At 50.2% G+C, this 22,916-nt stretch overlaps 1 protein-coding gene across 1 annotated transcript; it reads left to right on the forward strand.

The window, feature by feature from the left end:
- Positions 1-3,632: 3,632 nt before the first annotated feature.
- Positions 3,633-22,754, forward strand: SORD (sorbitol dehydrogenase). Its single transcript, XM_069026218.1, has 9 exons — positions 3,633-3,741; positions 6,991-7,024; positions 7,752-7,916; positions 10,528-10,687; positions 13,234-13,352; positions 13,597-13,662; positions 19,844-20,019; positions 20,810-20,931; positions 21,695-22,754. The coding sequence occupies exons 1-9, from the start codon at positions 3,682-3,684 to the stop codon at positions 21,858-21,860; spliced, it is 1,068 nt and encodes a 355-aa protein (XP_068882319.1). The 5' UTR covers positions 3,633-3,681; the 3' UTR covers positions 21,861-22,754.
- The last annotated feature ends 162 nt before the right edge of the window (positions 22,755-22,916 follow it).

Raw genomic sequence — 22,916 nt, forward strand, 5'->3', positions numbered from 1 at the left:
AGGAAGTCGGGGCTGAGGATGGCTTCTGTGGAAATCACAAATCTGAGTAGGCAAATAACTCCATGTTTAGTAAATACCTGACTGATGGAGTCATGGCATTTGTAGAAGAGGTGGAGGGAGCAGCGGCACGTACATGAAGGGACGGATGAAAGTCTTGACCCAGAACAGAACAATAATGCAAAAAACTTACAATCAGCGGCCACAAAGGCTCCCAGGGCCTTCTCCTTCCATTGGATCACTTGATTATTATTTCAGAATCGAATTGTTCCACTTGGAGCTATCCCATAGCATTACTGAGCTTCATTCTAATCTAGGTTGGGTGGCAGATCACTGCCTTACACAGCCCTACCAGTCAAGGTCCCTTTGGCTCAGAGGGGAGATAAGGCTGTTACAGGATGGTGGCTTTACAGCTGAGGTACAGTTACCACAGTTAGTACTGTAATAGCTGACTTACATTTCCAACTCTGTCAAAGGTGATGGTAGATCTTGGACAGGCACCTTAGAATTTTCTGCATCAGTTTGGGAGAAAACACTTTGACCTAGTTGGTCAGAAATAGAATTGTGGCGTTGGGATGTGCAAGGAGAAGCTCCAGAGCGACCCTGTTGAGAGTCACAACACCTCCTAGGCAAACACAAGAGTCCTTTACAAGGTGACTAAGGGGAGGGGAATAGGAGCATCTGCCTCCAGTGTGAATGCTGCTTGAGCTGTGCGTGGAGATGGAGAGCTCATGCAGATGGAGAGATTTAGCCCAGGCCACAGAGATTTCAGCCCTTTGGGTGCAATTTGGACCAGGCAGAGCCTTACCCTGACATCTGAACTTACAGCAGCTATTTGGCCACTCCACACAGGGTCCCCATCATCCTGAGGCTGCCTCAGGTGTGGGACTGCTGAAGGGTCACTGCAGGGAGCCCATGGGCCCAAGCATCGTCCTCCCCCTCCATGGGGGCTGGTGGGTGTGTGACCTGCAACACTGCTCTTTATTTTGGGGAGTTCATCCTCCAAGACATGGGGGATACATCTCCCTGAGGTCATGCCCCCCTTCCTCACTGAGTTAGTTCTGAGGTGTTTCATAACTTGCACACAGGGAAAATACACACCGAGTTTGACCGCTGCAAGTGAACTGAGCTCTTTTCATGTCAACAAAGCACCCACCTCCTTACCTAGTGAGGCCACAACGATCCTGATCATTGACTAAACAGGCAAACCTTTATTGTGGTTGAGTTAAAGCAAAGTGAAACGGTTCTGGTAATAAGGATTATTGTGCAAGGTCACACCATGGCTATGACAATCCCACAGCACTGCTCTTTTGTGCCTGGAGGAACGTGAATGGCCTCCCTGCCAGTAAAAGCTGGACACCCACACGTGTAGGTGAAAGATAAAGGAATTAGGACTAAGTCCTAAGTGTGGTTTGTCTTTGGTTGGCAGTCAAAAAGTCAAGCAATGCTGAAGGCAAACAAAGAGAAATGGACCATGGCAAGGTCTTCAAAACGTCTTTTAAAGGAGGATCTTGGAGGGTTTGTAGTAGCTAGTGAAGTCCTCGTGGTCCTGAAGGAAGAGCAGGCCCAGCAGGCACAGGCAGCAAACTCTGGCAGAGAAAACATGGAAGTGTGAAGTGAATCTGATTCAGAAAGGAAGCAGGAAAGAAAAGGGGAGAAAACTGAAGGCAAAGTGCTGACACTCATGGCAGGGAGGAGCAGAAGAGCTGAAGGAACCAGTTCCTGTGCTCCAACAAGAAGACACTTTTTGCCCAAAGGCTGGCAAGGAACCAACACGAGAACCCAAAGGACTTGTATCATAGCAAGAGCCCTGAGCTCCCAGTGAAGCTCCTAGTCCATGCCTCCAGCATTTTTTCAGAGTCAGGGAGCCCAGGCATCGGGCTGCACTGTGCTGGTAGAGCTGTGGGATTTCATGGTGAATCCCACGCAGAGAATTTGAGTGGCAAGTCAAGTGTGGAGGCAAATACACCCTGAAAAGGAAAGGCACAGGCAGGTGTCTTGAGAAAACAAGCACATCCAGGAAGAGACAGCTGTTCCCCACCTTTCCATAAAATGCAAATATTCCTGCTTCCATGCATGTGGTAGGAATTACACTGCTGTGTAAGCACTGAGTAAGGTGTTTTAAAAGAATGCATCAGTCTTCATGTGCCTGGGAGGTGAAACATTTTTAGGGAAACTAAATTCATAAATATATCTATTCATGCAAGGAGGAGGACACAATATTAGAAACACAAGCTATTTTTAGCTGGTTCTGGCAATTTTACACAATAAATCCTGTATATTTTCTATTTTTCCAAGGAAGTCAACCTTGGAAAGCTTTCAGCTACAGAATGTTCTTAGAATGCTCTTCTCTCTGGTGACCAATGACAGGACCCGAGGGAACAGCTGGAGCTGGGTCAGGGGAGGGTTAGGTTGGGTATGAGGAAAAGGTTCTTCCCCCAGAGAATGGTCGGGCACTGAGCAGGGTCTCCAGGGAATGGTCCTGGCCCCAAGGCTCCCAGAGCTCCAGGAGTGTCTGGACAACACTCTCAGGCACAGGGTGGGATTTTGGGGTGTCCCTGTGCAGGGACAGGACTTGGACTCAATGGTCCTTGTGGGTACCTTAAACCCAGGATATTCCATGATTCCATGATTCAGTGACACTGGAGGGGATATTCTATTTAAGATGTTTGTCAACTCCATTTGAGCAGAAAACCTCTTGTCCCCAATACCCAGAATCCCTGAAATTTCCATTTTCCCCCCCACCAATAAGCTATTTCTGCAGCTGAGATAACCACATTCCAATGGTGCCATGTCCAGGCAAGTCTTTTACTGAATTTTAGTCAAAGTGCAGGGTGCAGTGTTGTCATCAGCATGGCCTGGAGCTGGGGCTGATGCCCTGACTGGGCCTGGAAGCAGCAGCAGGGGCTGGAGCTGCACCTGGAGCAGGGATGGGACTGGAACTAGAGCCGGGGCTGGAGCTGGGGCTGGAGCTGCACCTGGAGCAGGGATGGGACTGGAACTAGAGCCGGGGCTGGAGCTGGGGCTGGAGCTGCACCTGGAGCAGGGATGGGACTGGAACTAGAGCCAGGGCTGGAGCTGGGGCTGGAGCTGGGATGGGACTGGAACTAGAGCCGGGGCTGGAGCTGGGGCTGGAGCTGGGATGGGACTGGAACTAGAGCCGGGGCTGGCGATGCAGCTGGAGCAGGAGAGGGACTGGAACTAGAGCCGGGGCTGGAGCTGGGGCTGGAGCTGCACCTGGAGCCGGGGGCTGAGGCTGGGACTGGGCCGGGGGCCAGGGCTGGAGCAGGCACTGGAGCTGGGGCTGGACCCAGGGCCTGAAGCTGGGGCTGGGGGAGCGGTGGCTGCAGCTGGGGCTGGAACTGGAGCTGGGGCCGGGCCTGGAGCTGGGCCTGGCGCCGGGGTCGGGGCTGAGGCTGGTACTGGAGCAGGGGCTGAGGCCTGGAATGGGAACTGGGGATGGCGCCTGGAACTGGAGCTGGGGGCCCTGGGCCCGGCAGAGGGCCTGGAGCTGGAGCTGGGCCTGGCGCTGGGATCGCGGCTGGAGCCGTGCCTGCCGCCGGCCGTACCCGCTCGGTGCCCGGGGGCGGTGCCGGGCCCGGCGGGCGGGCGAGGGCCGGGGCGGGGGCGGCCCCCCCGGCGGCGGCGGCGGCCCTTGGACCCGGGTCCGCGCCGAGCTGAGCCATGGCGGCACCGGGGCAGAACGTGGCCGTGGTGGTTCACCGAGCCGGGGACCTGCGGCTGGTACGGCCGGGAGGAGCCGGGGCCGGGCGGGGGCCGCGCTCGGAAGGCGGCGGGGCGGGGGCGGCTCCCGGGGCCTGGGCTGAGCCCGCGGCACCGGGGGTGTCCGGCAGCCCCGGTTCCTCCCGGCACCGGGTGACCGTGAACCGGCCCCCGGCTGGGAGCGGGGACGGGCCGCGGCTGCCCCGTGGCAGGGGGGTGCCCAAATTCGGGGGTGTCCCGTGGCTGGGGGGTGGCCTGGGGGGCGCGGGGGCCCGAATTCGGGGGTGTGCCATGCATGGCTGGGCCCCCCCAGCCCCTCTGCGGGGAAGCCTGTGACCGCTCCGGGCTCTTCACAACGTTACGGGGAATGACCCGGACAGAGAAAAAAGAAATGCACCAGCCCTCGTGTGCCTGGGAGGTGTAACATTTTTACAAGGGAAATAAATTCATAGATACGCTCATTCACGCAAACAGAAGAATGCAACAGTATCAATCAGAAGCATGGTCTATTTTTAGCTGGTTCTGGCAACTTTGCATGTCCTATCCTGTACATTTTTTGTTTTTACAGTCTTGGAAAGGTTTCAGCTGCAGAATGCTCTTAGGGGACACAGGAGGGGATAATCTTAAGATCTTTGCCAGCCCCGTTTGGGTGGAAAACCTTTTAACCCTGAAACCCAGAATCCCCCCCCCAATTTTTTTTCCCCCCTGCGATTAGTCATTCTCACACCTGAGATAGGCGCTCCCAGGGAGCAGGGGTGGAGGGTGGTTGTTGCTTCTCTGGGCTGTCAGAGCCCAGGTGAGCAGCAGGACAGAGGGTTTAGGGGGAGCAGGTGCTGGAGGACCGTCCCAGATGGAGGGGGCTTTTATTTTCTACTTTTTTAGTACTTTAGGCTCATTCTGCTTCTCTGGCTGCTAATGCTCGGCTCTTCCTGGATGCTGAATCACCATGGCACTGCTGGAGAGCCGTGTCTTCCAGTTTGGCAAGTGCCAAAGGGAGGAAGGAAGATTTCCATGGGCAAACACTGGCAGGCACCGATGTTCTGTACACAGAGTCCTGGCAGGAGGGCTCTCAGGAGCACACAGACTTTGGATACATGCCTTGTTTGGGGGATGATTACCAGGGAAGCAGTTGATTTTTTACCATTCCCGCCCAGCTCAAGCGACACATGCGACATCTGTGTTGCTGGTCTCTAAATGGGCTTACACCCAGATGTGTGAGTTTTCCTTGGATATTTGTACTGCTGGAGACCTTAGAGCTGGTCACCAGTGCCCTCCTGCCTCACTGGCAGCACCTTGTGTGATCCTCCTGGGCTTCCCTGGAGTTCCTTTCCACGATGTGGATGGTGCTCGCTGTATTGACTCACTGGTCACAGAAGTCTCAGCAGTGGACTCTGAACTTGTTATCTGTTATTGACACCCAAGGTTGGGTGACACCATCTTCCCGTAATTCCCGCACCTTTCTTGATTCCTGGACATGTTTCTCATGGGCAGAGTCGCTGTGATCCCTGTGCCATGTGAAAATGTGTTTGCTTTGTTTTTGTTGACTCTCCTCTTGTCCTTAGGTAGTTGCACAGGTTCCTCTTTGCTGCCCATTGAGGATTTATTTGTTTTATACTTGTACTGTGGCCTCCCTTTCCATGTCTCCTTTCACCGAAAATACTTGCTGTGTTTACTTTACCACCATTTCTGAACTTTGCAGTGAACAACAGACAACAAGCAGAACTTGTGTCTTTGGTGTTCTCCACTTTGGTCGCTCCTATTTTCTCCAATTCAGGCTGGAGGATTCACTTCCCACCAAGATGTCTGGGTTTTTTGGGCACAGTTGTTATTGCCATAAAAAAAAAAGTGGTTTTGTTTTTTTTTTTCACACACATACTCTTTTCAGCTAGAAGTTGGCTTTGTCTCTCACCGTGGACTTTCTGTTTGGTCTGAGGTGGTCTGTACCTCTGGTGTGTCACCAGATCCTGAGATTATCACATTTTCTATAGAAGAGGTTACATCTAGATTGACCTCTTTTAGAAATAATGCTCTGGGCTGTGTCCTCAGCAGAACAAAGCAAAGCCCCCACATAGAAAAATTGCAGATACAGGCCTGAACATGGAAAATTTCAGTCAGTTGAGTTGTATGAAAACATGTTTCCAGAGTTTGTCTTTCCATGCTGTTTAGCAGGCTGATGTACAAAATAGCAATTGTGGAATTTGCTGGGATTTAAATAGTTAAAATGCAGAACAGAACTCCTCAAAGACTGAGCAGCAAATGAATTTTTAAGAGTTTATTGTTGGTGCTACTCTGGGGGGCTTTTCTTAGAGACATGATCCTCAGGGTGGGTATTGTATTGTCCTGATGTTGTAAAACCCAACAAAATTATTCCTTTGGCTTTTGAGGCAGCTGAGGGAGCTTGGTGAAGGCAAAAGCTCTGTGGACCTTTTGGGTGGAAGGGTAATATGGGCCACTTTTCTAACTCTGGTTTCCTCATTCATCCTGTAAAGAGGTGCCATGGCAATTACAAGAGAATGTGAGTGTTTACCTTATTAGGTATAAATCATTACATATTTATTAGGTATAAATTATTATGTATAAATATTATGTATAAATTATGTATTACTGGCACAGGTTGGGGAGGCCCTGGCACAGGCTGCCCAGAGAAGCTGTGGCTGCCCCATCCCTGGAAGTGTTCAAGCATGGGGCTTGGAGCAACCTGGCCTAGTGGAAGATACCCCTGCCCATGGCAGGGTATAGAATGAGATGAGCTTTAAGGTCCTTTCCTTCTGTGATTCAGTTATTCTATGATTATGTAGTAAAAAAGTTTTGTATTATTTAAGATAATAATATAAGTGCTGCAATATTAAGGCTTTACAGAACAGGTGGTTCAGAATCTTCCCAGATTACAGAAAGGGATTTTTTTTGTCAGCCAGTGGGATGGATGAAGGATTCAGCTGAAACTTGGGGCTGCTCCATTGCAGGGAAATTTATTATGTGCCTCTTGTCTGGGCAGGGAAAGGGAATTCACTGCAAAATAATTTGGTGAGTGGATTTACAAGCTGGCAGTGTGCTTACTCCTGCAGGTGCCCGTGTTACTCCACTGGGCATGGAAAATGAGGGCAGCTTAGGAGCAGGCTCTGTGTGGCACAGCCGTGTCTCATGGAGCAGACAGAACCAAAAACCCTGTCTGCTTATGGATTTGCCTGAGCTAACCAGGGCTAAGTTTCCACAGATATTCCCAGAGATATGAACAAGCAGCTAAATGCTTTTTTTTCCTTTTGTCCATAGGAAAACCGTCCAATCCCAGAACCAGGTCCCAATGGTAGGTCTACAGATGACTGATTCTGTCTGCTTTCTTTACTTCTCTCTTTGTTTTCTCATTCTCTTTTGCTGCTCCTTGATAATATAAAATATTTCTGAGGAAGTACAAAATTATCCAAAAAAAGATTGCGTCGCTGAAACAGATAATGCTGCTTTTCCAGCTGAAGAGCTGAAGCAGTCACAGATAAACACCTTTATCTGGCTTTTTTGCTTCCTGTTCCATCAGTTTGGGTATGTCACAGTAAATGGCTCTTGGGACATGTCAGATGATCTTATGCAGGACTCAATATTAATAGGATGGGCATATGGGCTGATAGAAATTTGATTCACTAACTCTCCAGGGCTGAAATCATAGCTTAGGGAGAAGGAAAAATTAAATGGACTTGTTCTTTTATTCCTGCTCCAGCAATAATAATGTCCCTCTTAAATTGTATTATTTTGTTGACCATATTTTTTATTGACATTAGCTTTTGTCTTACTCTATTTTAAGCCTTCTTGCTTTGTGAATCATTGCATAGTTTTGTATTTCAGCAGGTGGCTCATGAATGTGCCACTTTTCTAACATGTGCACACACAATTCTGGTGTGTTGATTGAATGCCATTAAATTTGGATGTGTCGATACTGGCTTGGCCTTTGCCCTGGGGCCCAGGGACAGCCCATGTGCTACTGTCCCAGTGCCTAAGAAGGTCAGTTTTTCTACAAGGAACCTTTCCTCCTTTTCTGGCAGAGGTCCTGCTGCGCATGCATTCCGTTGGGATCTGTGGCTCCGACGTTCACTACTGGCAGCATGGTCGAATTGGGGATTTTGTTGTCAAGGATCCCATGGTGTTGGGACATGAAGCTTCCGGGACTGTCGTAAAAGTGGGCTCAGGGGTGACTCATCTGAAACCAGGTATCTGGAACCAAAACCATCTGTTCCTTTTCCTCCTAATCAGTTCCCAAGGAAGTGTTGGTAACAGGCTGTGTTTTGTTCTGTTTCGTAAGTTTATCTGAGGTTCTGAACTCACAGTATGACCTTCTCCTTCAAAAAGTGTCACTGCACTGCTGTTAGTCACCCATCTTGGCCACTAGATTATGGTAGCCTTGTCCTGGGATATCTTGAGCTGGTCTGGCTGTATTTTAATGCAGAGCAGAGTGTATACTGGTACAAGGTACCTTTTAAGAAAACTTGATAAAGCTTCAGAAACCACATCTGTAGCTCTTTCCAGCGACTTGCTGTGAGTGTTTCTTTTCTGTGTGTGTTCTTGAAGGAGCAAATGGCCTCCTACAGTGCAGAGGTCACTACAGCAACTGCTCCAGGCCCTGTGGTGGGACCTCCACAACTAGCTGTGCTCATGCATGTCCTAGAAAATGGACTGAGCAGGGAATTTTGCAAACTTTGCTGATGAGAGCAACTTAGGCAAGGTGGAGAGGATGTGGGGGAGAGCCAGCAAGAGTTACAGAGAGACCCAAGGGGTGCCAATGAGATGCAGGTGAGATTCAACGCAGACAAACACAAAGTGATGTTCACGACAGAGGAAACAAAATCAGCTTCATATCTAAAATGCTCTGCTGACCATCCCTGCTGAAGGGTGATGGCTCTGGCACTGTGCATAGGAGCATTGGCTCAGCAGCAGTGAAAATGCAAATCACTGGTAGGAAGGGGACAGAGACTCAGAGGATGTCAGTGCACATCTGGAACTCTGTGTGCAGTTCTGGTCTCCTCCTTTCCAAAAGGATGTAAGACAAGTGAGAAAGGTTCAGAGGAGGACAAGGAGATAACGAGATGTGGAACAGCATCTCTGATGAATGTCCAAGTCAGGAGCTTCAGCTGGGAGCTAGAGAGACAACTCAAGGATGTGAGGACTCATGGAGGCCTGGGAGAGCAGGTTGCCCATTCTCTGGTTGCTCTGATGACTTGTGAGGCCACCTAAAGTCAGAGACTAGACAGGAGTCTAGTAGGTATTTATTTGAAAGGCCTTCAAAGGTACCCCCTGAGGAGTCCAGAGGCTACTGCTGAGATGGACCCCAAGATGGACAGCAGGTCACAAGTTCTTCACACTTTTATAGGTTTGGTTCATTGGCATATGAGGGTTAATTCTTCAATTAAAGCTTCAGTTAATGATGTAGTTTCCCCAAGCTTGCCCCCCCTTTTAGAGGCTTTGGTTTACATTTTGGGCCTAGGACGGTCTGAGTGTCCTTGGAGACCAGGCCTGGAGAGGCTTTGTTATGTCTGCCTAGCATGAGAGAGCAGAAGTTAACAGGCTGCAAGAAGCTTCAGAGTTACACACTAGGCAGTGCAGAATTTGAGAAATATGAAAGTTCAGACCTAAGGCATCAGCTCCAGCACCAGAGCAAGTCACAGTGAGGTGCAGCATTCACCTGAGATGTAGCAGACCATGTAGTTTACATGGTGGAAGGAGGAGGAGAAGCTGTTGAGTGTTACTGAAGACAAAAAAACCACTTGCAACTTGGGAGGCCTCACAGCTGTGTATCATATGAGGCTGGGAGAGTATTCAGTATGTGCTTGTCTGCCTCTGTCCTGTCAGACACCTGTTGTTGGCCAGCTCAGAGGGGATGCAGTGGCCTAGATGGCTCTTCCATGCTGCTTATCCCCATGTCTGCCTGAAAGCCTATTGGTGGAGAGCTTGGCTCAGAGGTTTGGCTCTGATTGGCTTCCTCTGCCAAATAAATGTGAGGCTTTGTGTCCCCTTGTGTACTTGTACTGTGCTCACACTGTTTTCTCTAGTCCATCCTGCTTTGTGACTGCAATTAAATAATTGCTCTTTGTCCTGCAGTGTGTGTCCTTCCAGCACCCTGAGCTATTCTGTTGTAGCACCAAGCTGTCTCTGTTCCCAGATAAGTCATGCCAGGCTCCTGGGTGTTCTGCACCTTAAGCTTCCTTCCCTGTGAGGGTGGGCAGGCCCTGGCACAGGCTGCCCAGAGCAGCTGTGGCTGCCCCATTCCTGGCAGTGTCCAAGGCCGGGTTGGACGAGGCTTGGAGCACTGTGGTCTAGTGGAAGGTGTCCCTGCTCATGGCAAGGAGTGGAACAAGCTGAGCTTTAAGGTCCCTTCCAACACAAGTACTTCCATGAGTCTATGATTCCCAGGGAACAGCTCTTTCCAGCTGGCAGCGTGGTGGCTAGCTGAGCTCATCTGCCCTATCCTCAGTATTTCCTCTTCTGATTACTACAGATTCAGCAAAATATCTGGCCACAGTGTGGTTGTCTGGGGGCTGCCCTTTCATCTGCTGAGGTTGTCTGCAAGGCAGCTGGAGGGAGGTGTGTGCGTGGCTGAGCTTCCATCTGTGCCTCCAAAACGCCTCCTCTTTGCAAGTACCTGGGAAGATCTGGGTGATGAGGCTGCTGTGGAGGGAGCATTGGGAACCAGCCTAGTGTATGCAGCAAGACCTTCCTCATGTCCCTCCTGCCTCTATGGTGCCAGTGTTCCTGTGGTTTTTGATGCTCCTCCTACCTGTGTGCCACCCTGTCCCTGACCCACTGTGTTTGCTTTCACCCTGGCAGGTGACCGTGTGGCCATCGAGCCGGGTGTCCCAAGGGAAGTGGATGAGTTCTGCAAAACCGGGCGCTACAACCTGTCCCCGACCATCTTCTTCTGTGCCACACCGCCCGACGACGGCAACCTGTGCCACTACTACAAGCACAGTGCCAGCTACTGCTACAAGTCAGTCCATGTTCTCTCCACAGGGAAATACACACTCCCTGGGGGGAGATTAGCTGCAGCAATCACCTCTTGGCCCTTTGGAGCACTCTTTATGTGATCCCAACAGGTTTTATTGCTTTCTGGTCCATAAATAACATGCCTAAGCTTGAATGGCAGCCACTTTGCAAAGGGTTTGTCAGGCAGGCATAGTTTATCCCCTCTGGTGCCAGACATAAACATTTCTTGCATGTCTCCTGGGATGTCACCGCTGGTTTACCCTTTAATTATTTTCCTTTTCCCATTTGCCCCCGGTTCTTGGGTTTTTTCCTGTCTCTTTTTATATCCTTGCCTTCCTAGGCCAGTGCCTGAAGGTCTTTGTCTGGTTCTTTGAGCTGAGTTTTGCTGCTGCTTTTCAGGAAACACCAGGGTGACTGCTGACATCTCGCTCTGTCGTTTGAAACAAAGTCATCCTGCTTTGAGCAGAGCAGGAACAGAAAGCAGGGCCCCTGCTGAGCTGTTTTCTCGTGTGACTCTGAGTGTCCCCACTAAGCTACCAGCATTACACATCTGTTTTCATGTCCAGTTCAGCAAACTTGAGTATGTTATCAGTTGTGGCAGCACTGACACATTTGCTTAGAAGCAAATCTGTGCTTAAACACTCTGGCAAATCATAGAATCCCAAAAGGGTTTGGTTTGGAAGGGCCTTAAAGATCATCCCATTCCACCCCCTGCCATGGGCAGGGACACCTTCCACTAAACCAGGTTGCTCCAAGTGTCATTCAGCCTGGCCATGGACACTTCCAGGGATGGGGCAGCTGCTCTGGGCACCCTGTGCCAGGGCCTCAAATACTCCAAGACCTGAAAAACCCTGTGCAACGTTGTACCCACTTAAGTGCCTTTAACAAGGAGTTAAAAACAGCCCAAGTAGTGTCCCCCTGAGGCTGCTCTACCTGTGGAGCTTGTTCTTTTTCAGTGTGTGCAGAGCTGGTACTTCCATGAGCAGGAACACCCTTGGGATTGATCTTTGATGTCAAGGGAAAGCGTTCAGGATCGTGTCAGTCGGAAGGAGGCGCTTGACTGCTCTTCTCCTGAGAGTCCTCAGGCAGGAAGCTTTCAAAACAGATACCAGGCAGCTGCTGGTCTGGATTGGATTAACATCTCACTGTCCAGACCCACTGTCATCGATTTCCTGTGTATCAAAATAACATTTTATGACAACATCACACGTTTTTGCTTGACAGGAAGTGGTTGGTTTGTAGCTGGCTTCTTCCAGGCTTTTCCTTTTTCTCTCCAATTGGAGAAAATATTACTTTGGCAATTTCATTTTATTTTTAAGCCTTGGGATGCAGAGCCTGGACATGATGCTCCCAGTTTCAGATCAGCAGTGCTGCGGGTGGCTCATGTTGAGCTGATTCCCTGGCATGCAGTCACTCTGCCAGCCCAGATTTGCTGAGAACAGATGATGGCTGAGCTCAGTGAGCTTTCTCACATTTGGGCAGTTATTGTGTGTCCTGCTGGTGGACAGACTCTCTGTTGGGTGCTCTGAGTAACTTGGTCATGCTGTGAAGCTGCCCTCCCCACTGACAGGGCAGTGCCCAAACCCAGCAGTAGCAAACGTGATGCCAAACTCTGTGACAACTGAACTCTTGGAGTCAGACCTTTAAAGCCTCCTGGAAATAAGGGACATGCAGATATCGTACAGCTGTCTTCCCTTAACCATCATTTCCATTTTTTTTGGCTTCACATTGGCCTGGGTGAGATCTGACCTCGAGCTTCCCAGTGCTGTCACAGAGACCCTCCTGGCAGGCACAGCTCCCAGAGCTGTGTGAGAGCCCACACTGGTGGCTTGCTGGGGGGCAGCGTTGTGGGGCTGAGATTTATTTCTTCCAGCAGTTCAGAAGGGTTTCACGTCCTCTCCTTTTCTCTGTCACTTTTGGTGGCTGCGTTACAGGGCTGGTTTTGTCCAAAAGGTGTTTGATACCCACTGCAGACATTGTCTCTGACTGCTGGGAGAGCTCATGCTGGGACCAGGCCACTTGTTGAAACACTTGGTGCCTCAGGAGAGGAGATCCTGGCTGTTACAGGGAGACCTGGATCTGGCTGCCTTTCCTGGTGGCATCACCTCTGGCAGCAGGATGTTTTCTAAAAGCTGATTCAACCCTGGTGAGGGGCCTGGGAACTCACTGGTGGGTGAGGCATAGGGCAGCTTCAGGGTGGTACATATGCAACTGGGGGGTTTAGTCCAAAGGGATTGAGTGGCAACCGAGTCCTTGTTGACTCACCAAGTACTGGAGAGTTGATGTGGGGAAGTTTGTGGGTCCCTGAGTGTGGTGCTTGGGGAAACCTCACTGATAAACGGTTCAGGTGTACTTGATGCTGCTTCAGGGGAGAGAAGGAAGCAATGGAACCTCTTGAAGCGTGTTCCAGCCTGGTGTTTCTCTGATCACAGGTGGCAGTGTGTTTTGCCACTGTGATTTACACCCATGGTTGGTCTTCGAGTGTCACGGTTTTCCTCATCACCCTCACAAACTACATTGCTAAGTGTTCATTGTGTCCCATTCTTGCAGGCTTCCAGATAACGTCACCTTTGAGGAAGGAGCCCTTATCGAGCCCCTCTCGGTGGGAATCCATGCCTGCAAAAGAGCAGGAGTCACTCTGGGAAGCAAAGTCTTTGTGTCTGGCTCTGGTACAGTGATCGTAGTCAGTCCTTGGGTTCCCTGCTTGCTGGGGGGGGATGGACAGCCTCAGGCTCTGTTTCTGGGCTCTGCTGTAAGGGAGGGTCATGGCAGAGCCACAGGCATGGTGAGGGGGACCTTGGGGCTGCCAAAGTCTCCTTTGGCCAGGAGCACGCTGAGCTCTGGGCATGTTCCGAGGTGGGGCTGATGCTGCCTGGCAGTGGTTCATGTTGTCTTTCTCCCCTTTGTACCCAGGACCAATTGGGCTCGTTAATGTGATTGTTGCTAAGATGATGGGTGCAGCAGCCGTGGTAGTTACAGGTAAGTCCTTTTAGCCCTTTCAGAGTGTGCCTGTTTCCCACCAGACAGAATCATAGAATCATTAAGGTTGGAAAAAACCTCTTAGATCATCAAGCCCAACCATTAACCCAGCACTGCCCAGCCTAACCACGTCCGTAAGTGCCACATCCACATGTTTTTTTAACAGTTCCAGGGACGGTGATTCCACCACTTCCCTGGACAGCCTCTTCCAGTGCCTGACCACTCTTTCAGGGAGGTTTGATCTTAGCAGGTTATTTTTTCCTCTGGTAGTGCTGGGTGATGGCCTGGACAGTGTTTGCACACTGTTTTCTGCGTGCAGCCACACCGTGCTTCTCCACTTGTCTTTCTCTGCCCTTCTGTCTGCTCCTGCTGGGGGTTTCATTTTCCACTGGTTATCCACAGTGACTGAAATGGCCTTTTCAGGGTCTCTGCATTTCAGAAATGGGCCTTCCTTGCTTAACTCTATCCTAGACATTTCTAGTCCAGCTGCTGCTTGCAGGAATGTCTTTGTCCAGCTGTGTCTGGAAAACCTCTGAGGAAGGAGATCCCATTTTTCTAGATACCTTCTCCAAGTTTGCATCTCTTAACGGTGAAGCTTTTTCTGGGGTCCATTCACAAACTGTCATTTATGGAGATTTCCCCTTGATGCAAGAACTGAAATGAGTCTTCATCACCTTTGCAGCTGCCCTTCAGGTTATTGAGACAGCCATTCCCACCTTTTTTTTGCTGTGCTAGCCTAGCCCAGCTCCCCCTAGCTCTCCTCTAAGGTTCAGGCCCTCTCTCTCTGTAGCTTGCCCAGAAGGATGGAGAACTGGAGTAACCACAGGATGTTCTCTGGTTGAAATTTCCACCTGGGGGTTGAACAGGGCCTGGAAGTGGTGCTTCCAGCTCCCACCACGACTCTGCAATCTTTCTGAATGGTGATGGCCAGGAGGAGCAGTTAGAGGTGCCACTGGACATTGAGCACAGACTGCTGCCATTTGTATGTCAAAGCCCTAAAGGATCTGGACCTCTCAGGAGGCTGTTATTCACCTCCCATACTTTGAGCCAGGTGTATTTTTGACCCTTCTGTTACTGTGTTTCCATCTTTGGGTTGAGAGATAAAATTCAGGTCCCACCCTCTTGCCTTTACGGAAACATCCTTCTGTAGCAGCTCAGGTCAAAACACAAGGCACGTATTCCCTTCTCCCTTAATCCTTTTGCTGCGAAGTCCAGGGCATTTTTAGCTGTGCTGGCCTCACCCTGCAGGTGTGTGTGCTTGATGGACGTGATCAGTCCACACCTCAGATTTTGTGAAGTGTTGTCATTTGAGGATGATGTTTGCTGTAGGAAGAAAAACATCTCTGCCTCCTGAATCACGCACGAGGAACCTTGTGCCCAGCTGGGCTGGTGCAGGGGCTGGGGGTGGCCTGCTCCCTGGGTGGGGAAGGCTTGGTGAGCTGGGGTTGGTGGGGCTGAGGCAGCTGGCTCAGCCTGCCCCCCATTCCTACTCCAGCCTCCATAGCACCAGGAGCTGCTGCTGCTGGGGCCTTGGGCAAGCTGAGCTGGCGGTCATGTGCCACAGGAGGTTCCCGGTGCTTGGTTTGTAGAATCAGCAAGCTTGGATGCATGGAATTACCCCTTCTTATCTTTATGTGCTGGCCTAGGTACTGATTCTGACTTGTAGATGTCTCTTCCGCATGAGGGTTTTGGCTGAGGTGCTGAGACACCCTTGAAGGTGCTGTCCCAAGTCAAATATTTGTGTGTCACATGAGCTGAGGAATGGGTTTGATTTGGCTCATTGCCACTGGAGATTTTGCTGCCTGTCTCAAGGAATTGCTTTTTGTTTCGGCTTTCGGAGCCAACACCTGTGAGGCGCCTGCCTGCCCACAGAGGCCCTCTCGCACTTTGCTACCAGATTATTTGAATACACTGCCCTGAGTTTTTATCATTTGTTTGTCTGTGAGGAACTTTGTCTGTGCAGCACTTATGGCTTTAGATGTTTGTGTTTGTTTTGACAAGCTTCTCACAGGTATAGAAATATTTAGAAAAGCTTTTTTGCAAGAACTCACCTCCTACAGCTTCTGTCTTTGCCTGGCCTGGAGTGTTTGATGTATTTAGTGGACTCCAGTTGGGTGAGAAGATCAGTTTGTTTTATGGGTCCTCATCTACTCTTCCCAAAAATGTGTCTTTCTCCACTCCACTCCACTCGAGTGGGTGTGATTGGTATTTATGGGCAGCCTTCTCCAGTCCTTCTGCCTTGCTGTTGCTCTGAAAAGCTGCTTTTCTCCTTAGATACATGTAAAAGATCAGCCTTCCTCCCCAGTAAGTGAAGGGACAGTTTAGGTGTTTAGGGCTGTCTTGCTTTGCTCTGTCAGTCACTGAAGGTGCACTTAATAATTCCTACTGAAGGGAAATTATTCCCCTTGTTCTATCTGAATCTGAAGTTTTGGGTGTTGGTGCCTCCAGAAATCCTGGAATTCAAGGTCAGGGGAGGTGAGTAACTGTACAGAGCTCAACTCCTTTGAGAAAGAAGATCAACATAGAAAATCTGAGAAAAATCAAGAGTATTTATTTGTCTGTTAAGCTGGCTCATAAACCATCATGAGAAGCTTAAGGGTAATTTGATAACTTCTCTGGAAGCAATCAAAACTTTAATTAGCTCCAGGGCTGGGAAGTGAAAACAAATTTCTGACTAGAGGCAGGATGCAAGCCTTTAATTTTACAATTGACCAGTTTCCTAAGAGCTGTGTGGAGTTCAGCCACAGTATGGTTTAAAGCCCAAATGACTTGATCCTTCCCAAGACTCTCAAGTGTCTGGAGCTCTGCACAATCCAGTGGCTTGCAGATCTGTCTGCTTCAGTAAGTGCTTCCTGGTGATTCAGGTGTACTGAGGTTATTGCAGCCCTGGCCAGGGCTGACAGTGTTGCTGCTGCATTCCATGTGCTGCTTGGAGCCAGGGCTTCCCTCCTGAGCAGGTCAGCCAAACAGAGGCCAACTGCAGGAAAGGTGTAGGGCTTTTTGCCTGCCTGAGAATGATTTTGTGGCCACTTTGAAATGCACTGGCTGCCCTGTTACCCTAGGGCACTGCCTGAGGATTATTTCTGCCAGAGAGACAGTATAAAATATGTAAAATATAGAATAGAATTTCTATTATATTTTATATGTTTATATATATTATACATATAAAATATATATATTTATAATTTAAAATATATTAGTGACTGAGCAGATGTTAAAAATGGCAGAATCCAGCTGTGTCTGCCGTGAGCTGGTGTTGTGAGACCAAACTTCACAGGGAGTTGAGTCATTACTTGAGAGCACTGTTGAACCCCTGTGGTCTCCTTGCCATACACTGAGGTTTGGGAGATGCCAGCCATGCTGGGCAAAAGTGTTTCATACCACTTGAAGTGCCTCAAAAAGCCCCTGGCCATGCAGTTGGTGCATGGAAGGTCTCTGAGTGCAGCTCAGCTGGGGTCAAGCATGACCCCACACACAGCCTGGAGCCCAGTGCCCAGAGCTTGGGAGGGACAGATGTGACTCCTGCAGCCACAGGAACGAGCCCATGTTGGGGCTTCCAGGGGGATGCTGCCTTTTCTTTTCAGCCTTGGCTTTTCCTCTTTCCTTCTGCATTTTATTATCCTTTGTTATCCCTTCTTGAAATGCCCTCCACAGCTTTCCTGGGTGCTCAGCTTGGTAGGTGTGCCCACACTTGGCATCCTGAGCCTTCCAGCTGCCCGTGGGGGTTTGTCCATCATCTGTCCTGCCTGTGAGTGCCTGTCCATCCCCTGCCCTGCCAGTGAGTGCCATCATTTTTGCTGTGGGATGGGCAGGGTACAGCCTCTGCCTGGCTCACTCCCAGAACTGCAGCTGAGTCAGAGCAGCTCATGTTGGAGAACTGGCCTTATCCTCCTCCTCTTTCCCTTGATATTTTCACCCCACCCTACCTCTGACTTCTTTGAAGACTGTGCCCTGCCTCTTTCCCATGTGTGTCCCTAGCACAGGCATCTTTTTCTGAGTCTTCAAGCCCAGGACCTCTGCAAGGAGCCCACCCCTCAATTCTGGGTCCAGGAAATCTTGGCTATTACATCTTTTCCAGTGCCAGCATGCAGACCCCTGTAGACCACTGCTTTAGTGCAGGAAAAAGAGGTGATTCCTTCCTGGGAAATGCCACTCTTCTCCTCAGCTGTCCCTGTCCTTATCTCCAGAGGTGGCCTGGTTACCAGTGGTGCCTGGAGAGGAATAGGTGGCTTTCTTCCAGGGGATGTGGGATGTCCCAGCAGGACAGCTTGCTCCGTGGTACAAACCCCCTGGGGATCTTCAGGTGATATTTACAGCCCTGTCAAGATCCCTCAGGACGGAGTACAGGAGTACAGCCATGCCCTCACAGATGTTTATCATCACCAGCTTTGTTGCTCTGTGTTAATGGGGTGTCTCAGGTCCTCCTTGTTACCAGATCCACTCCCTTTTTTCTTCATGGGCTTGCCTGCTCATTCATGTGTGACAGAAACTATCTGAGAGATGCTCAGCAGCCTCCAGAGCTGCTACAAGGAGGGTAAAGACTGGGACAGGTCTGTGACAGTGTGAACACACTAAGTGCTTACAACTAATGCATTCTGCAGTTTGCTCAGCTGAAAGCACTCGCTGAGGGCTCCTTGAGGAAGCCCTTGGAGACCTCATGGTCTGTTCTCATCATGAAGTGAAATGAAGTGAAATGGCCACATTAATAATCCTCTGAGCCTGTTGTCTCCTGTTGGAAAGATTTCTTGGTGCTGTCCATAGCCAGGTGATTTCTGTGCCATCAAGGAGCAGGGTCAGAGCAACTTTGCCCTTGGCTCTTGCTCTTTGAGAGGTGTCCTTGAGGGTGGGAGTAAATAATGTGGACAGCCAAGAAGGAAAAAAAAAAGTGGTGGGGTTTTGCCTCATTGTAGGCTCTTCCTACAGGCTAACTCACTGTGTGCAATGGGGTTTCCTACAGTCCATTCTCACTAGAGGATGAAGGTCCCCTGGGAATTAATGAAGTTGCTTCATCAGAGTCATTGCCAGAGAGACACTGGGCAGTGCAGCTGCAGCCAGAGGCAGCTTTAGGTAGGACACAGCTGACTCTGGAGTAGGTGCCCTGTCAGCCCTGGCCTCCTGCTGCCTTTTGCCTTTGCCTGCACTGAGGTTCCTCTGCTCTGCTGTGTCAGGACAGCGACCAGTACAACCACAACAGCTTGGCCGTGGCTGTTCCTGATCTGGTTCCTTCTTGTGGTGTCCCTGAAGTGCCCTTTGGAGTTAAGCTTGGCCTTGGTTTGTCTTGACACACTCTCAGTGTTTCTGGCAGTGCCAAAGAGAAATTGGGCTATCTACAAACTGATGGTCTTAGAAGACACTTCTGCAGTCTAGTGGTGGTGGCTGTTCCTTCACTCAGACATTGTTCTGCATGGTGTGGGTTTCATCTGTGGGTTTGTGCTTCAGTCTCTTTGAAGCACACCCTCTTCTGCAGCTGGGGAGCCTTTGGCATCTCTTCTGTCATTAAGTTGTCCTCATCGCTCACCCTTCATCATCCTCATCATCTGGAGCCCCCAGCACATGAAAGATGTGGATCTGTTAGAGCAGGTCCAAAGGAGGGGCATGAAGATAATAAAGGGGGAGGGCTGGAGCCCCTCTGCTCTGGAGCCAGGCTGGGAGAGCTGGGGGTGTCCAGCCTGGAGAAGAGAAGGCTCCAGGGAGAGCTCAGAGCCCCTTGCAGTGTCTAAAGGGGCTCCAGGAGAGCTGGAGAGGGACTTGGATCAAGGGCCTGGAGGGACAGGACAAGGGGGAATGGCTTCCCATGCCAAAGGGCAAGGATAGATGGGATATTGGGAAGGAATTGTTCCCTGTGATGGTGGTGAGGCCCTGGCACAGGGTGCCCAGAGCAGCTGTGGCTGCCCCATCCCTGGAAGTGTTCAAGACTGGACAGGGCTTGGAGCACTGTGGTCTAGTGGAAGGTGTCCCTGCCCATGGCAGGGAGTGGAACTTTAAAGTGGAGTGGAGTCTGGAAGTCCCTTCCAACCCAAACTATTCCAATATTTTATGATCATTCTCTGCCTGCCAAGAAGGAGTGAACTCTCACTTCTGGTTGTGCACTGTCCTGTACACACACGTAGTGAGCATGTGCCAGGTTCTTCCTCTTCTTTCACATAGTACTCCCGTTCTTGACTTGATTTTCTTTCCACAGACTTATCTGCCACTCGCCTGCAAAAAGCCAAGGAGGTGGGGGCAGATTTCACCATTCAGGTGAAGAATGAGACCCCGAAGGAGGTGGCCTCCAAAGTGGAAAGTGTGCTTGGCTGCATGCCTGAGATAACTGTGGAGTGCACAGGAGTGCAAACCTGTATCCAGACTGGAATTTATGTGAGTGCCACTTGTTCCCAAGGCAGACCAGTGATGGCATTGGTTTGGTTTTTTTTCTGGGATGGTGCAGTGAATGAGCTATTTCACTCCCACAGTGCTTAATTTAAGTGGGCTTGGTGTGGAGAGAGAAGGTGCTCATTAGACAGTAAACAAAGAGAGACAATTAAAGTGTTAACATCAGCATGGGGATAATTGATAACTGATTTGATGCTTGGGTGCTTAACCACTTACCAAGGAGACCCCAGTAAAGACCCTGAAACCCAGGGAGAAGGACAGCACCTTCCACTGAAGTTATCTCCAAATAAGAAGAATAATCAAGAAAATTAATTCCAGAAGCAATGAAAGAAGCAATTAAGAAAGGGATGTTTTGCTGCCATGAACATCCTAACAGGAGGATGGGGGAAGGTTCATGTGGAGTTTCACAGTGAGAGGATGGGAGGGGAATGGGACAAACTGCAAAAAGAGTAATTCCAGTAGAGCATCAAGCTTTTGGTTTTAGATCTGTCCCATTGAAATCCCAAAGTACTCTTTGTAGTCCTAAATGCCAGCCATTTTTCAGAATGGGGTTTGGATACCAAAATCCTTCAGAGATTTTCAAAAGATTGCACTTTTAGCTTTGATTACCATGTGTTTCACTCTTACAGACTCCTGACAGCATCCTGCCTCTCCCCAGCTTCTCTGCTGTGCCCCAGTCAGTGCATTGCAGCCACAAAGGGGGGCTTTATTTTTTACAGACCCTGCACATGCTGTGTTCTGCAAAATGTAGCCTGTTTGTGTGTTTGCTCTGCAGGCCACTCGTTCTGGTGGGACCTTGGTGCTGGTGGGGCTGGGGCCGGAGATGGTGACGGTGCCCATTGTGAATGCCGCCGTGCGGGAAGTGGATATCCGCGGGATATTCCGCTACTGCAACACGTGAGTCTCGTGCAGGGGGTCTGACGTGTCTCCAAGTTAAAATTCTTCAGAGTTGTACTTTCTTGCTAATGGAACAAGTATCTGCTTAATCTGTAGCTCTCCAGGAACGACTCGTGGGATGTTGTCAAGCTCCTTCTTAAAATGAGAAGTATTATTAAGTAGGCAGTTTGAAAATTAGATGAGATGCTGCATTCCTTTGTATCCCTATTGCTCTAACTTGGCCCATTCATGGTTGGACTTGATGGTCTTGGAGGCCTTTCCTCACTGCAATGTTTCTATGATTCTAAATGGAGTTGCAGTGCAATCCATTCGAGAGACTCTGTGCCAGAGAAGAAGCTGGGGGCTGACTGAGGCTTTTCCTTTCTTCTCCCTGCACTGAGTCCGTGAGTTTGAGCTCCGCCATGCTCAGTGTGCGGGCAAGGAGGCCGGGCAAGGGGAGAGCAGAGCATGGCAGTTTTGGTTTTCATTCAGGGCTCCCAAACTGGTAGTTTCCTGTGATTTTCACTGTCTTCCTGTGATTTCACTTACTCTCCCAACTGTCTGTGTAGCAGTGCCTGTCTTCTCAGAGCTTGACAGCCCAGAGCAGGTGGCTTGTCCCATCTCCCATACCAGACACTTGAGGTTCCCTCCCCAGAAGATTCTTTGCAGGCAAAACTTCCCTGGGCTAAGGAAATAGCTGTCATGATCCGGGCTGCTCCGTGCTCTTTCCTTGGACTCCAGGCTAGTGGCTGCTCTCATCCCTTGCTCTCTGCTTCCCTTGCAGGTGGCCTGTGGCCATCGCTCTGCTCGCATCCAAGCGGATCAACATCAAGCCCTTGGTTACGCACCGTTTTCCCCTGGAGAGGGCTCTAGAGGCCTTCGAGACCACCAAGAGGGGTGAGGGCGTCAAAGTCATGCTGAAGTGTGACCCCACTGATCAGGGCCCCTGAGCTGTCCCAGTGCCCAGCTCTCATCCCTGCTGCTTGTAACTAGGAAATCACATGTAAAGAGGGTGAGTGGCCCTGGGATACAGCACTAGAGCATTAACAGGTAACTACAAATGGACATCCAATAGTTTGAATCAAAAGGCTGAATTAGAGATGATGGTTTGCACAGTTGGTGGCTGTTCTCTGCAGACCACACATGCAGGAGAGCCTGGCCAGGTTCCTCTGTGCCCCGGAGGGTGTCACCAGCATGTGGCACAACCAGGATGGAGGTGCTGGCACTCCCCCTTCCCACCCCGCACTGCCCTCGCTGCAGCATTTCCTGCGTGGATGCAAGATAGCCCTGTGTGAATATCCCCCCTTCCCGTGGCACCTTCCCTCGTGCATGCTCAGGGACCGTTCAGCCTGTGGAACAAAGCCTGGCCATCCCCACTCCACGGGAAGCACTGGCACATCCAGGTCATTCTCTCCATGCTCTTCACAAAGCTCAGAACCTGGGGTTTATGTGGAAGCTGGAGGCCAGCTGGGGCCACATTTGCTGTGTCATCCCGCAGCAGCTCCTTGTGGGACCACTGCAGGCAGGAAAACTGGAACTGCTGAGAGCCCTGTCCTTATGTGGCTCCCATGAACGAGCTGTTGGGGAGCACAGCTGCTTTTGGTGTGGAGGGGAGCACAGGTGAGACATGAGGGGACAGCATCACTCAAAGGTTTTGCCACTGTAAACAAATCATTATTATTTGGGAATATCAAGCCTTCCTGCTGTTTGTGAGCCACAAAAATGGTACTAACAAGGTAGAAAAATCTAATCTTTAATTACAGTCATGTTAATTTTAGTACTGAAAGATCAGTTCCTTCCTTGGGCTGATACTGAACTTTCCTCAATAAATTCTGGCTACCTGAGACCTTCCAGATGTGTCCATTAGTGTGGGGTGGTGGGTTGGAGGGGTTTGCAGGGGACTGTGCAGACCTAGGCCTTGCCAGCGTGCACGTTGAGCTCAGTGTTGGAAGGACTGTGAAAGCTCCAATGACCCAACTGCTTGGAAATCAAATTTCATGGTTATT

This window comes from Aphelocoma coerulescens, chromosome 10 (genome assembly GCF_041296385.1).
Source record: "Aphelocoma coerulescens isolate FSJ_1873_10779 chromosome 10, UR_Acoe_1.0, whole genome shotgun sequence".
Taxonomy (NCBI): domain Eukaryota; kingdom Metazoa; phylum Chordata; class Aves; order Passeriformes; family Corvidae; genus Aphelocoma; species Aphelocoma coerulescens.